This window comes from Ambystoma mexicanum, chromosome 2p (assembly GCF_040938575.1).
Source record: "Ambystoma mexicanum isolate Mex_15411 chromosome 2p, UKY_AmexF1_1, whole genome shotgun sequence".
Lineage (NCBI taxonomy): Eukaryota > Metazoa > Chordata > Amphibia > Caudata > Ambystomatidae > Ambystoma > Ambystoma mexicanum.
The window spans coordinates 1474035441-1474052350 of NC_090923.1; the positions used below are offsets into that span (position 1 = coordinate 1474035441).

The window sequence follows — 16910 nt, forward strand, 5'->3', positions numbered from 1 at the left end:
GGACATTACAATGGTTTGTTGTGGTAGTATAAATAAGAAGGCTGAATGGGAAATGTACTGTGATGACAAAGTTGTGAGTCTTAAGTGGGGATATGAGGGAGGGGGGTGTTGGGGGAGTTGTCTACTCACTTGAGTATTTGTTATTTTGAAATAGTAAAGAAAGTTTAAAAAAAATAAATACTTTGAAGGCTGTGTTAATTTCGACGTGTGTCTGGCATGGAGCTTCATTCTGCACTTGTATTACATGAATTGGGCTCCTTTCCTCCTCTCTCTTGTACAACCAGGCCAGTAGCCTTCCTGGTTTATCCCCTTCCTTATGTTGTCTCTCCATATACTCTGCATAATTATGTTTCCCCAGTCTTTCCCAACACTCCACGCACTTGTTCCTGAGCTTCACTATTTCCTCCCCTACCCCATTCCGCTCTGCACCCGATTGCTTTGCATGCCGTTGTTGGTCATCCGTTTCAGTTAACTCCCTACCCACCATGATTTGGACACAGTTGGATTCTGCTATGACGACACCCCTGATGACAACCTTAAGGGCTTCCCACACTGTACCGGGAACGCTACCCTGGTTACGTTAGACATATTCTACAATGCTTTTTTAATGCTGTCACAGAATGGAACATCTCGTAAGGACTCATTCTGAAGTCTACATAGGAACTGGGGATCTAGGGGGTGGATACTGCCATTGCAAGCTAAAAGGCGCATGATCAGACAGCATCCTACCACTGTATTCCGCAAGTGGAAAGCCAGCCACACTCTCTTGATCGATACAAAAGTAGTCAATCCTGGTATGGACTGCGTGCGGAGCAGAGTAATGCGAATAGTGCCTGGTGTCTGGGTGCAGTATTCTACAAATGTCTTTCAGGCCAAATGCCTCCAAGAGCATATGCAGGGACCTAGCCTGTGGGGCAGGTTTACTCATCTTGGTATCAGACCTATCCATTTGCGGTTCTAAAGTGCAACTGAAGTCTCCTCCCCATATTACTTTACCATTCCTATAGGGGCTAAGCCTATGATACAGCGACTGGAAAAACACAGCCCGATTATGGTTAGGTGCATACGTATTGATCAGGCATACCTCCAAATGCTCCAGTAAACCTTGTACTAACACCATTCTGCTTTCACCTGGGTTGCTCTGAAGGGTACTGAAGGCGATATCCAAACCAGCACCCATCTGGCATTTGCTGAGTAGGGAGAACCAAACACCTGCCCCCCCCCCCAATTTACCTGACAGCAGAGCCTGCCTCTCGGAAGTTAGATGCATCTCTTGCAACAGTTTAATATGAATTTTCCTCCTCCTCAGGAAGGAAAAAACTCTACTACGTTTCACGAAGTTGTTGAAACCCCTCACATTCCAGGTAAGTACATTGATCGGACTAGCAGTCCCTCTCAGGCCACGTGCCAGAAAACCTCGACCCATAAAGCCCCTCCTAACCCCCGCCCACAAAAACAGTAGCCCCACACAATCACCCATGCACAGGCTTATCTGCTTCTCGCAGCCACCGCTGGCGTGTACAGGGCTATGCGCGGCGGGTGGGCGCAAAACCAAGTACCTGAAAAATTATAGAAAATAACAAACACCAAACATGGGGGAAAGAAGAAACCCCAACAGGCCCCAGGGACTAAAGAATTTAGAACAACAGACTTAGCATTTTCTTCTGAAGGTGTGTATCCCCCACTGGTCCACATACAGTATACTAATGGCCAAAGAAGTCAAATGACGAAGGGAGGTATGGCACCAAGCAACAAGCTTTCCCAGGTGATGTCCCTCACATCCCGTGGCTCTCAGCAGGTGCACTACACCCGGTGGACCTGGCCCAGCATGGTAATATCCGGCTCAGTTCATCCCTCAGTCTCTGCAGACCCAGCGGCTCCTTGGTCCTGGTCATCTTGTCCGTCCTAGGCCGGGAATATCTTCTCCCTGTCCAGCCAATCCTGTGCTTCCCCCAGGAGTTCAAAGAAAAGGGCCACTTACAATACCTTCAGACACACCGGATATATCAGCATCTATCTCAAGCCGGCCGATCTCGGTCTTCTTTCTAGGGCCCGGTGCGCTCGATCAATCGTGAAGCCCTGGGTATGCTTCCCTGGGCCCATTTCCTGTAAAAATAAGTTCTCCAGGTACGTGGTAGGGTCGCTGCCTTCTGCACCCTTCGGCAGGCCGACAATCCTCACATTATTTCTACAGGCCGCCCTCCCTTCTGCTTCCTATGCTCTGCTTTCAAGCAAGCTAGCTAACTCTCTGTTTCAGGATATTGACCTCGTTACCCATCTCCTGGCGCCCCTCCGTGTTGTCTTTAGCTTGAATTTCCAAACTGGAGGTCCGCTCTGCCAGGCCTCTGACATCTTGCCTCAGAAGCCCGACATCCACCTTGATTTCCTCTATCTGTGTGCCCAGAGCGGCTTTCAAGTCAGCAATCGCCAGGAGCAGTTGGTTGTGCCTTCCTATAGTATCCCCCTCCTTCTCCTGCAGTGGTACCATTTCCGGAGCCGGTGTTGGCTCCTGTCTGGGCGGCCCTCTGCTTAGTTGCTTTTGAAGGCCTCCAAGGTCGTTTGTATGGCTCTGCCGTGAGCGGGTGTTTAGGGCCACCTGTCCGCTGAAGGAGTACTCCCATATACAGGAGCTGGGCTTACCAGGAGAACAGCCCTCCAGGAACCTCTTTGTCTTGAGGTTACCCTCAGGCAATGGGGAAACAACCCCAGGAATCGCAAGACTAGCGCCACTGACCTTCCAACAGTTATCTTGCCGGCGTCACGTTTCCGGCCCCCTCCACGCTACAAACCCGGTAATTCTCAGGCAGCTCAAGCAATATCGACTACTCCTTCACCTCCCAATGCCGCCAGGGACCTGCGCAGCCCCTCCTGAACTGCTATGTTTGTAGCTTTCCACTCATGGCATCTGCCCAGCGGCGGTTCCTGGATTCCAGTCAGTCAGTAGAGGCCCCAGACCACAGCACACAGTATTAGCCTCCTGCGCCCTTCTCCCACGACTCTGACACACCAGGGGTCCACTATCACAGCCTCCCAGCCTCCCAATGCAGGCAGAGTCAAGCCTCATTGTGCTTCTTTCTAGCAAGCCAGTAACCAAAGTTGCGATGCAGGCACCATATGGCTGCCTGCGCCTACCAGAGCCCTCCACAGGTGCCCACCAGTGGCTACCCAACAATTTCATGTTCAAAGATGCAGCCGTAGTGCAAGAGACTGACCATGAAGATCCCCCTCACAGACTGGGGTCAGGACCCCTGGAAAATCTTCATCCACGCAGGAATGAACTTTATCTCTTCTATCTCCTCTCCCACGGCGTGGAGGAGCTCAGGCCACGCAGGTAGCGGCCGATTATTCACAGATCCGCACAATGGAGTCAAGTGCCTGGGCAATGTAAAGCGCTTCGGGCATCCACCCAATGGTGCCTGGACAGCCACCATCCTACGGGATCACGGACGCTCGCACATGGTCCAGATGTACCTTGCAGAGAGGTCTTTATGGTGGTCTGCCCGATCCATGGGCCATCAATTAAACTGCTATGTGGTGTGCAGCCACAGACTATGAGCAACAGGCCACCGAGGGGCTGCCTGCCTCAAAGTCGGTTCGATGTTCTTATTCTGCCATCAGTCAAGCACCGTCATTTCTTCACACCCACTCGCTCTCCTAGGCTTCAGCCCCTCCACCTTGCGGTCCCCAAATCCCTCAGTGTCGGCCGCACCGTCTGTCCCGCGTGGGCACAATCCGCCACATAGGAAGGTCTCTATTGCGGTCTCGAGCAAACCACAGGCTGGGAACTGCCACACGAGGTGTAAGCACCATCAATAGTTCTGCGGGCCATCCAGGGCCTGCCGACTAATCCAGGGCCTGCCGACCACAGGCAGCACACCTCCCAGTCGCTCTGCCATCCTTCCTCTGTCCCTCGTCCAAGACCACAGTGTCCTCACGACTGCACGCCCTCTGAGGCTCCTGCCTTCTTCTCCACTCGGTGCACCGATCTCGCAACGTTACACTGAATGTCACTTGGCAGCCCCGCTGCGATACCCCTTCACGGCAGCTAGCACCGGGAGTTAGTGCTCGCTCTTTCTCTGCCTCTTTTGTTCAGCTCCTCCAGACCCTCTTGCACTCCATGCCGGCTGCCATCTTGCGATCTGTCCGCACTTTCCCTTCGCTCCGTGGTGGCACTCCGGGTCCCTCAAACCGTCCGAAACTTCAGCACTGTGCTTCTCACACCTTCCTATTGCTGATACATGTATCGGATTTAAGCAAAGCAAAAACAAAGAGGTGGTGGCTGGAAGGTTTGGAATGACTTGCCTAGACCCCTATGCAGGGTGTTGCAGAGCAGGCTCACCTCTATATCCTCACGCGGGGGCTAACACTGTACTAAATGTATACCTCTTTCCGGGGGCGTGGCTTGCCATGGAGCCGTGAGGAGTGCCTGGGGAGAGCTCCCGGAGCGGATCTGTCTACTGATCCTGTTTTGGCAGTGCATTGCTTAAATCCGACTGACCACGCCCCCGGAAGGAGGTATACATTTAGTACAGTGTTAGCCCCCGCGTGAGGATATAGAGGTGAGCCTGCTCTGCAACACCCTGCATAGGGGTCTAGGCAAGTGGGACCTCACCGGGAGAGACTCCCCCTTAGGGTCCAAGTACTGCTGTTCCCATGAGGAACTCCCTAAACCTGGATATATGATGGCCTACATTGGACTGTCCAGCATATCAAACACTGTTAACTACCACAGCTGGATTGAAGAAAAAGTTAACATAGACCCTCATATAGGAGAGATGGTGGCCCTTTAAATGGAAAGCAGCAATCCCCTGCGACAAGTGGATTAAAGTAAAAATATTCATCAGACCGAGCTAGAGAGAGGAACACGTATCGAAGCAGGGGGAAGGCCCCTGATGACAAGAGACCAAGCGGAGGTGGAGCCGCTGATGAATGTGGAGCTTGCGAAATCCTGGGTTATTTGAAGCCAGCAAACCAAACGCTGGGAATCCAGTCTGCGAGAAACAGAGAGACAGAGAGAAGCGAAGCCGACAGGAGTCTGAGAATTGGTAGTGGCGTGACCACGAAGGTTTATGGTGGACAGACGGCCATTCCAACAATGCTAATGCTATTGCGGGATGGTCGCAGTCAAGGACTCGATTTCCCAGTGAGATGCGGAGCAATTTAGAGAGAGAGCAAGCATTGACAGACAGACACTGGTAAATCCGAGCAGGAAGCAAGATGAAGGGGAAGCCAAGATCTGTGAGAATCCTGGAAATGCTCCCTTAAAAGCAGGAAGGTCACAGGAGGCACAGGAGGTCCAAAGAGGATCCTTATATGAACCGGGATACGTGTATCAGTGAAAATGGAAAAGGCAAACCTGATAAACTTGAATTGTCTTAACACAAGGCTAGAAGATAATAGCGGCCCGAAAAGGGAAACACAGAGAAGTGGAAAACCAATCGAAGTTCGTCTCAGTAACATTGAGAAGAACTTAGAAAGAAAATTACAGACTCTTAACTGTCTTAATTTAAGAAAGTAAACTAATAAAACTCACAGAGAAATAAAATAATGATACGGGAATAACGCTATTCTGTAGAGAGGGGAAGGATATCCCTTGAATGAAAGCAGAAAAGTGGGAGATAAGATAGAATGTATATGGTAAACTAAAGGCCAGAGAAGCTTTGAAGATACATATCCTAAAAGGGAAACCAGATCATAATAAAGGTCCAGAAAACCAAAATCTGATAGTACAAACCTCCAAAAACATTGATCTAAGAATTCAATGAGAGCCAAAGTAACGCAACTTTTAGAAAGAAATCAAAAGTCACAATATGGTGAGAGAGTTGCATGAACTAATACAAAGAGACAAGAAAGACTATTAAAAGTTTGGGCATTAATCTGAAATACCAAGAATAAGAAACGTGTGGCAAGCACCCAACAGGAGTAGGGAGTTAGTGGTAGGGTCAGTTAGTATTAGCTTTTGGACGGTAGACTCATCCTTTTTTTGGACATTCAAAGACGACAAACGAGTACTTGTGTACAGGCGCGTTATAAATGCCATATCATATCACCTTCGTTTATCATAGGCAGGGAAAACCTATAGTGATAAGGAAAGTTAGGCTTTCACAATTTATTTTATGTATTTATTGAATTATTTATAAAGTGCCTTAGGACCAGAGGCAAAACATACTTGAAGAATGACCTCCAAGAGTCTGCATCCTTCTTCTGACCCATACTGTTCACTAAGCTGAGTCCCAAGGCCAGAGCCCCTACGGTGGGCGCAGCTGAGTCCATAGAATGTGTCCTACATAGCACTGAAGGTAAAATACCCTATGGCGAGAGACGCCTGATCCCCATCAGTCTGACATTGGCCCCTCCCCAAGGAATCATATTAGCTTCAAAATCCGGGTTGGCTTGGAGATATGGAGATATTATGACAGGAATCATTGATCCCGATTTCCAACGGGATATTAAGAGTCTCCTCCACAATCATGGAAATAATCCACAGAATCCATAGAATTAAAGAGGGGGAGAAGGTGGCCCAGGGGATACTAGAAAAAGTATTATTCCTGATACCCCCAAGAGATAGCGACCCAAACCGAAACAAACAGGGGCACAAAAGGATTTGGAGAAGCAGATCATCCCAAAAACCAGAAGAGTCGCAAGGAATCAGAAGAGATCATCCCATTACCAGATCTAGCATTTGCTCAAAGGAGCGACCCCGTACTCACAGAGGCCTTTAGGAGGGTAGACACAGAAGAAGCCAGACAGCTTCTTCTTAAAAAAAGGACTATTGTATTGGGCGACGTGACTCCAGAAGGGTTATATTGAACACAACTAGTGATCCCACGTAGTCACAGAAGAGTGGTATTAGAACTTGCCCACTCTCATTTGACCGCAGCCCTCCAAGGAGTGGGCAAGATGCAAAATCAGGTAACACCTCGATTCTATTGGTCCGGCATATATGCTGATATCAAAAATGTCATACTGGCATACGAGATCTGTCAGAAAACGGCAACCACTCCCGTCCCGACCGCTCCGTTGCAACCATTACCCATCATTGATGTACCCTTTTCAAGGACTGCAATGGATAGAGTGGGTCCACTAGAGACTTCTAGACTAGGAAACCGTTTTATTCTTTTAATAGTGGACTATGCCACTCATTACCCTGAAGCTTCACTCATTACCCTGAAACTTTTCCGTTACGTAATAATATGACGCAACAGATATTAAAATATCTCCTACCTTTACATTGAAAGGGAGTAATTCCAAAGGAGTTCCTCACAGAGCAAGGTACCACCTTTATGTCTCAATTAATGCAAGAGGTAAAAGAAATGCTTACTATTAAAACCTTGAGAATGTTGGTATATATTCCCAAACCAACAGATTAGAGGAGTGTTTCATCCAGTCGTTAAAATGAATGCTCTGCAACTTGGTAGAAGCAGATGGAAAAAACTGGAACGTGACGATACCCTGGGCATTGTTCGCTGTCAGAAAGACTCTACAGGCATCCCTGGAGCATTCCCCATTTGAACTTCTCTATGGGAGGGAACAAAGAGATGTATTGGATATGCTAAAGGAGACATTGGAGGAAAGGGAGGAGACCCTATTACCCAGTTCTAAAAACCGTGCAAAAATGAAGGTTCCACATGGCAACGGTAAGAGAAATCATAAAAGAACAGTTAGGGCAGGCCCAAGAGCAACAACAGGCTACCTATAATAAACATCCTGTGCCCGTACATTCTTAGTGGGACAGTCTGTCTTGGTGCTCCTACCCCGCTCGTAAAACAAGATAGTTTCCAAGTGGCATGGACCATATCAAGTCATGGATAAAAAAGGCCCTCTATCTCATTTCCCAGCCCGATAAAAAAAGGCAGAAACTATCATGTCAACTTACTCAAGGAGTGGAGTGGACAGCAGATCCTAGTGAGAGTAGTAGTGTTAACATGCTCACCCTTCTAACTGTCTCTGATAGGGAGAATAAATTGATTCCTTCTGATCTATCACCCTCCCAACAGACCGACGTTCACAACCTCCTGACACAAATTTCCAACCTCTTCTCAGAACAACAAGGCAGGGTTGATCATTTATTTCATTTTATCAGAACACTGGCAAGAAGAACTGTAAACCTGAAGCCCTTTCGAATTCCGGAAGTTCAGAAGAAAATAAATTAAAAAGAAATAGAGGAGATGCTTAGTGCAGATATCATCAAATCCTCTGAGAGCCCTTGATCTTCTCCTATTCTCTTAGTCGCCAAACCAGATCAGTGTTTTGGCGCTTCTACATAGACCTCAGAAAACGAAACTCAATATCAGTGTTTGATAACTACCCCATTGTCGAGGACTGATGATCTGATTGAAAAGTTGGGGTCAACCAAAAATATATCAATGCTAGATCTGACCAAGGGCTATTGGCAAATTGCCTTGAATCCATCCGGACGAAAAAAAAGAAATACCTTTTCAACACTGCAAGGCTGTTCCAACTTAAGGTTCTACCTTTCAGTCTTCATGGAGTTCCTACCACTTTTCAACGACTAATGGATCGAATGCTAAAACCATTCTCAGCATTCTGTGGGGCAGACTTAGACAACATTGTGGTTGACAGTGACAGCTGGCCTGATTACATGCACCATCGTTACGAAATCACTCGGGTCCTGTCAAAATGTGGTCTAACGTCCAACCCATGAAAATGCCATCTTGCTCAATCTGCAATGAATAACCTCAGATTTTTCATGTGGAATGGTCTAATTCAACCCCAAATTGAAAACGTGAAGGCTCTATAACTCCCACCCCAAAGACCAAGAGAGATCTGCATGCTTTCTAGGGTTAACCAGTCATTATACATGCTTCATACCTAATTATTCCTCTATAGCCGCTAATCTGACCGGCAAACTTATTAAGAACGTCCAACTCCAAAAACTCCTATGAAACGGTCAAGTGAATTTTGAGGGCTTGAAAAAGTTACTTTGTAACAAACCCGTATTTAAAGATCCCAGACTTCAATAGAGAATATTTGTTACAAATGAATGCATCTAAAGTGGGTCTAGGGGCTGTACTCCCCTAAGAATATGAAGGAGTGGAACATCTGGTATTATATACCAGCAGAAAACATTTTCCCAGGGAACAATCTTATGCTACAGTTGACCTCAAGGCCTTGGCTATAAAATGGGCAGTCAGACACCCAAGATATTATTTGACTGGCAGAAAATTCAGACTCATTACAGACCATTTTGCCTTGACTTGGATGAGCCTACGAAAAGATACCAACGTCCGAATAATGAGATGGTTCTTGGATTTACAAACTTTTGTTGAACATCAAAAGGGGAAAGAACAGGGGAATGTTGGTGTCCTAAGTCGCTTTCCTATACCGCAAGAAGAGGAAGCAATGTACATAAGGGGAAGGGTATGTGATGAATCGCAAAATCCTGAGTTGCTGGAAGCCAGCAAACCAAATGCTGGAAATCTGGCATCTGCAAGAAAAACAGAGAAGCTAAGCCGACGGGAGAACGAGAATTGGTAGTGGTGTGACCATGGAAGTATCGTGGTGGGCAGGCAGCCCTTGCAACAATGCCGATACTACCACGGGACGGTCACAGTCATGGACTCGACTTCAAAGTGCAACACAGAGAATCTTGTAGAGAGGGCAAGCATCGACTGACAGAGGAGCTGGCAAACATGGGCAGAAGTGAGACGAAGGGAAGAGAGAAGCCAAGGTCTGTGAGAATCCCGGAAACGTTCCCTAAGAAGCAGGATGTTAATGGGGAACACGGGAGGTCTGAAATGGATCATTATACAAACCGGGATACTCGTCTCAGTGAAAATGGAAAAGGCTTGAAAGTAAACTGAGGTGGTTGATGCAGCTAGGGAGAGAGTTAATCACAAGGGGTGCACAGAATGGTGATCAGAAAATATGGGTACCAACATCCATAGGCATCCCAACATGGTTGAAATGACAGGTACAAATACAACAAACGACAGCAGGTATGTTCTCCTTTCCTACTCACATGAGGAAGAGCTTATGTTGCTTGTTCCCTCCAGAGCATGATGGTCTTTGAAGCATAGTTCTTCTTTTTCTTTAGGACGTAATGAAAAGACAGAGGTGGCGATCAGAGGACCTATTACGAAACGATAATAAACATTAATGCAAGCTCTTTAATAAGGGAAAAAAACCAATAAAGATATGTGTTAATTGGGAACCCAAATTTGTGACAGCAACTCTATCCAGACAAATGCAAAAGTCGACTGAGTGAGTAAGAACCACAACTAGCAATCGCCTTTAATCACCAACTAATGTCCCCAATGAGGTCAAATCCATCATGCAAGGACTGCGCTCTCTTGCCGTTTGTCTTGATATTTAGCAGGTATTGTACTAGATTACCCCAATGGAGCCTTCATAGAAACTGACCGAAGGAATGAAAAAACTGCCCCGAAGCTCAGTTTCACATATTGAAATTGTTCTCTTCTCACACTAGCCTTGCACAGTGCTTCTGATTATAATAAATGTCAGGCATATTTTACTCTATTTACCACCACATTCCAGATCACAATTTTTCATGATTTTCAGGTACACAACAAAATGAACAAGCAGGTGTAAAATGTTGAATTCTGCACATTGCAGCCTTGTGGTAATTGGTACGAAGCATGTTCACAACACCAAAGTCCTCATGGCATACTCATGAACCAGCAGCAACCTATTATGTCATCACGTGTTTTCAATCACCAGGGAAGAGACAAGATTCTGGCTCTCTTTGACGATATTTGGGTTTTTTGCTTGAGTTATTGAGTAAGTTATTGAGTATGTTCTTGTGACTGTTTAATGCACTTCAGATGCCTAACTGCCTGTAGGTCTCATTATGAGTTCCACAATATAACTAGTGTTAATATCGCCAGTGATACTGGTAATTCACTGCATGATTATAGGTTCTAGTTATTCCTCAACATAATCAGACACAGGGGTAAACGGGTGGTATTTGGAAATACAACTTGCTTGACCATTACCCCATAGTGATAATGAGGCCCATAAAGGTTGCTACTCACGTCGTATTGAGCCACAACTAAAACTCAGAAAAACATAATTTAAAATTGTTTCTGGCAGAGCTTTTTAAAAAAATGTTATGTCCGACGACACATAAATACTTGGGGTGCTCTATACAGAACATCAGAGCTTAATAGGTGGTATAAATTGTCCTTTTCCGTGAACCCCTCCCCAAAAGGATTTCTGAGTATGCAGGTTATATTTCTGCAGAGAAGTTCTGACATGGGGCACTGCAGAATCAAGTTCTGTCCAGGAAATCTGTGCCTAAAATGGAGTGCTCCCACACATTTAACATATGTGGCAAACTCACTTTCCTAGCTCTGTGAGAACGACTCAGGGCAGCGCCGTGTACCTCCCCAAGTTAGGATATGAATGGCCTTAGGGCGGTATGATGAGAATGCCTTGGTCACCCATCCTTAGTCCCTGCCGCGTGGCAGGGGGAAGTTGCAGAAGACATCCCTGACGTACGCGTTCCAGCTAAGAGGGCCTCAAGCTGCCAGTAGTCAGACTCAAAGTCCCCATGAAAAAAACCGAAGGTATCAATCACTTCACTGGCAACCTGCTTGGAAAGCAGGATACAGTATTGCCAGTGCACGATGCTCAGGCGCTTAACGAATCATACTGTTTTCGGTTGACATATATCACAGAGCTTAAAATTCCACCAAAGACCCAAGCTCTTGCACGGAAGTGCCAGTTGTTGCCAGTTCACAGATTTCTGGCAGCCATGCCATGCGTGAACAATACTTAATGTAGCTATACCTTGTCTACCGGTGGAGTGGTCATTCACGGAAGATACAAACAACTCACAATTTCTCAGAGGACAGGCACCACTTTCACATTCTGGGCAGATTAGAGGAATATAAAATAAACGTTTCACATCAAAGAATCATGCTCAGGATGCAGCAGAGTAGGGTTCTTCGTGAAAATATTGCTGCGATACCATGGAGGGGGAAAAGGGTTCCACTAATTTTAGGACACAGGTGTAAATCCTCAAAAATAGCCAGCAGAAGGAGAGAATACATGCCTATAAAAACGTACATGCTCGATCTGCTGGGAGGGGGGGGGGGTGAGGGGGCTATAGGCTCTTGTCTTTTGGTTGTAGCCCCAGATATAATCTCAGGAGCTACAACCAAAAGGCTAGCTAGCCCCCAGTCCCGACATCATTGTAGCCCCAGGTCTTTTCCAGACCTAGCAACACCCCTGCGTGTGGGAGTTCGAAGAAGCAGCTGGCGAGTGGAGTGTGGAACAAAGTAGTGGAAAGAGCATACATGGAGCAGGTTGGAAAAAACTGAGCACCTGGTGGCTGGAGATTGGAGGCAGTTGTAGCATTAGGAGGTGGTTCGATAAGAAAAGAGGTGGTGGTGACATCAGAAGGTTGTTTGGATAAGGAAGGAGGAAGAGGTGACAACAGGAGAAGGTTAGCAGGAGAGGAGGTGATGGTAACTTCAGGAGGTGGTTCAGCATGGGAGGAATAGGTGGCACCATCATGAGGAGGTTGAACAAGAGATGGGGTATTGGTACCAACAGGAAAAGACTGGACAAGAGAGGAGGAAGTAGTAACATCAGTAGGCGGTTGGACAAGAGAGGAGTAGGTGGTAACATCAGAATGTGGTTGAATAATAAAGATGGAGGGTTACATCAGGATTATATTTATATATTTATTTATTGTGTATTTGTAAGGCGCATATACATCAAGTAAATTGTGTTTCAAAGCTCCCACAGGGCAAAAGGGAGGGAACATGGGAATCAGAGGCAAATATAACAATGAAAGACATAGGATGTCCTACTAGGCCTTGTGAGCATTCTGAATGTGCCTGTACAGACAGAGAGGGATGGGGTAGGGGGTTAAGTGCTAGGAGTAACACAGAGGGAAGTGCTAGGGAGTAAGTTGCAAGCAACTGTTAAGTGACTGGCAGAGATCACTAGGTAAGAGAGGTCAACACCCAATAAATAAGTGCAGGCCTGTGATATCATAGGCTGGTGGGTGCTGAGGCAAGTGCTGGGAGGGGGCGGAGGCTGAAGGCGATTGGTGGTGGGAGGCCAGGGCCCATGTGAATACATAAGGGCCCTGGTCACCAATCTCAGCGAATTTGAGGTTTTAGCAAACAAGGGAGGGGGCAAGGAGGAGGTGAAAAGGAAAGTCTTGAGGGGCTTTCGGAATTTGAGGATATCCAGCTCAAGATGAAGAGGGAGGGGGGAGGTTGTTCCATAGGAGGGAGCCAGCCGAGGAAAGAGATCGGCCACCAGCTCACTGTTTAGCGAAGCACTTGACAAGCAGAGAGTTGGTGCCGGAGGAACATAAAGATCTGGAGGGGGTGTATTTAGTGAGAGCCAGTTGTAGATAGCATGGCCCCTGGCCCCAGACAGCCTTATGAATGATGCAGAGAGATTTGAATTTGATCTTTGCAGCAACTGGGAGCCAGTGGAGAGATTTTAGGGCTGGAGAGATGCGGTCCCTGGGCTTGAGGCCAAGGATTAGTTTTACAGCCCGATTCAGGATTAGCTGGAGGGGACGTAGAGAGGAAGAGGGTAGATTAAGGAAGAGGCTATTGCAGTAATCAAGCCTAGAGAGTACCAGAGCGCTAGAGACATCAAGCATCTGGGTATAGGTGAGGAAAGGACGGATTCCTTTGAAGAGGTGAAGTTGAAAGTGGGCCTTTTTGGCAAGGTCCTGGATGTGAGTCGAAGATGACTCCAAGATTTTTGGTTTCAAATGAAGGAGAAAGGGGAGGACCCGTAGAGGGTGGCCAGAGTGAGGGGAAGAAAGAAAAAGCAGGAGTCCCAATCGCAAGGATCTCAATCTTGCTGGCATTGAGGCAGAGATCATTGGAGGCACACCATGACTGGATGGCAGATAGGAAGTGAGGAATGATAGAGGAAGTATGGAGAGGATCAGAGGCAAGTTTGAAGAAGAGTTGTGTGTCCTCTGCATAACACTGGAAGTAAGGGGAGAAGGTCTAAATTAGGTGTGCCAGCAGAGCAAGATAGATGTTAAAGAGCCACGGAGAGAGGTTGGAGCCCTGGGGGATGCCACAGGCGTAGACAGAGGTGGGAGAGGAGAAAGAGCCCAGGATAACCTGGGAGGGACGATCATTGTGGAAGGAGGTCAGCCAGTCAAGTGCCCGCTCTGAGATACCTAGGGTATTGTGGAGCCATTTTATGAGGATAGAGTGGTGGACCATGCCAAAGGCGGAGGAGAGATCAAGTAGAATGAGAATGGCAGAAGAGATGCAAGCAGTTCTTCACGGGTGTTCAGGGGAGCAGTTTCCATTCCTCTGGATGCACGGAATTCAGATTGTTGGTCGTGGAGGCAACCAACATGCTCAGTATGTTTCCCAAGTAAGGGGGTGATAGAGATGGGGCAGTAGTTAGCCGGACAAGACAGGTCTGAAGAGGGTTTTTTCAAAAGGAGTCGCACAAGAGAGTGCTTGAGAGAGGAGGGGAAAGACCCAGTAGCAAAAGAGTGATTGCAGAAATCAGCAAGTGCAGGGGCAAGAGCGCCAATATTGTCCTTCATACTTCTGGAAGAACCGGGGGAGACCTGTTTGGAAGAGACCTTCATAGAGCGAACAACACTGGTGACCTTGTCAGATGTGATAGGAGAGAAGGAGGCGAGAAAGGCAGAGGGGGATGGGACGCCATAGGGGGCAGGAGGGGGGAAGGCGAGGGCGAAAGGGATGCGAGGGTGCTCAGGATGTCCAGAGTTTTTGCAGTGAAGTGTGTGGCCAGTGCACTGCAGAGGGACTGGGAGGGAAGTGGTGAACATTGCAGAAGGGTTGGATAGTTCCTTGCAGATTTTAAAGAGTTCAGCTGTATTGTTGGATGCACCAAAGGCACATGCCTGCATGTGGGCCCTTTTCTTGAATCAAATGGAGAGTTGGTATTGTCTTTGGAGCAGGCGACAGGCCAGTTTGTCAGAAGGTGAGCATGAAGTCTGCCACTTCTGTTCCACATATCTGCACTTGTGTTTCAGGGCTGCAAGTTCAGAGTCATACCAGATGTTACGCTTGGAGGCATGTTTCAGGAAGATCCTCATGACTGGGGCAAGAATGTCAAGAGTATTAGTGATGGCAAGATGGAGGTTGTTGAGAGTGGAGTCAGAGGTAGAGTCTGTGGCAGGGAGAGGGGGGATGAAGTCAAAACAAACATTTATCAAACAAAAATAAACTGGTAACAATTCTCTGTTTTTTGTTGAAAAGATCCCCTTCCAATGCCAGCCACGAAAATAGCACCAATGGTAATCCTGGATATCTTCTCTTCAATATTGGTTGCCACAGTTCAAAGAATAAATATAGAATTTCTTCATCTACAACTTTACAATTGGTTAAGACCTCTGCAGTACATTTGGTATAATTGTCAGGATGCTTCTCTTTGGGTTGCTGCTTCCCTCTTAACAACTGCCTGCGGGCAGGGTGTGCAATATAAATAAATAAAAATAAACATAAACCCATCTACTGATGTTACCATGAGAACAGTCACCTTTGTCCCACGGTATTTCACTACTCCAAACCACTTCAATGTGACATCCACTGACAGTTTTATATACCACCATAGTTCTAGTACTTCTGCTTTAGTTTTATACTTCAGAATTATTAGGCATGTAAGAACAAGATACTTCGACGCCTACAGGTAGGCAAGGCACTCTTTCATTTGGGACTGACAAAAAGGGGCTCTTTTAGCTGTCTGACTGCCACTACGGGTAACCTGCCTCTGCCCAGAAGATGGACTTCCGCTCAGCTTCAGCAGTCTTCAGCATTACAGTTTGTTTCCTCAATGTTCCTTCCAAACACCCAGCTCCCCTTCCCCAGACTTACCCCCTTTTCTGTCCAAGTAATTACCCAGAAGCTGTAGTGTCACTCTTTCAGCTTCAGATAACAATGCCACACTTAGTTTAAGGCCATTGGACTGTTGACAACTTCAGCGATTAGGTGGAGGAGTTTAAACAGTACTTGCGTCACAGTAAAAAGGGTTTGCCTCTTGGCTTGGGTATTGCTTTTTAGTTTCTTCAGTTTAACAGCTCCATAAAAATAAAGAATGTCAATTCAGGATATTACAAGGTTTAGCCTTCAAAGTGAAACCATAATCAGGCACACACAACCAATCTTTAAGATAGATTTTCAAACTTAAAGACTTGAATGGAATTGTATTCCTGTGTAAGATTAAAGAGGCAGCATCAGACTTCGCTCAGGAAACACAATTGGTCACAGCTGACGCTCCTTTGTGCTTGTTTCACTAGTAACTCTTGCAAGAGATTATCCCTGGGTTTTTTCAGAATGGATTAAAAAAGCGTTCCTATTCACAATTAAAGGCACGCAACCACTCCTGTGATGCGAAAAGCTGTTTACCAATGGATATAATGATCTTCACTTCCCACGCGACCACTCCGGCTTTCAGAATAGGCACACGTGTTAAATTTCCAGTGTTAACTGTTTGAAAATGACAAACAACTTCTATTTGCTTTCAACTCTATGCGAGTTGCTTTAGAACTGGTTACAGTTACAGGAAAGACTTATTCGGTGCAGCCTCCTTAATTGGGAGCCTCCTTTACTCCCGAAACCCTCGGCTTGCCTTCTGCCTCTGGCCTTGGGCTTCAGCACAGTCACTGCTTTGCAATCACAGCAACTCGGCTCAGATGAGGAAAGCTTCACTTCCTGCACGTCTTCCTCTGCAATACAGGTTTTGAGAACACAGGACCCTCTCAGAACTTGCAGGTGAAATCTGTCATCTTCCCGTTTTATTATTATTATTATTATAGCCATCAAAAGGGTGGGATTCCGGGGAAAGTTTAAAAGGGGTTCATCCCAGTCTTATAGTCTGTTCCACCCCCATGTGATCATCCGGAAGTACACCACGCCCAGAGTCGGGATCAGGAAGCATCTGCCTTTCTATGGCCACAT

At 46.7% G+C, this 16910-nt stretch overlaps 1 protein-coding gene across 3 annotated transcripts in view; it reads right to left on the bottom strand.

Moving 5' to 3' along the window:
• Nucleotides 1-16910, bottom strand: part of LOC138567642 (zinc finger protein 2-like) — a 452076-nt gene that overhangs the window by 374721 nt on the left and 60445 nt on the right. For all 3 annotated transcript variants that reach the window (XM_069646105.1, XM_069646106.1, XM_069646104.1), the window contains one exon: nucleotides 9983-10093. In XM_069646105.1, coding sequence (XP_069502206.1) covers nucleotides 9983-10093 — 111 coding nt within the window. The remainder of the gene's footprint in view (nucleotides 1-9982; nucleotides 10094-16910) is intronic.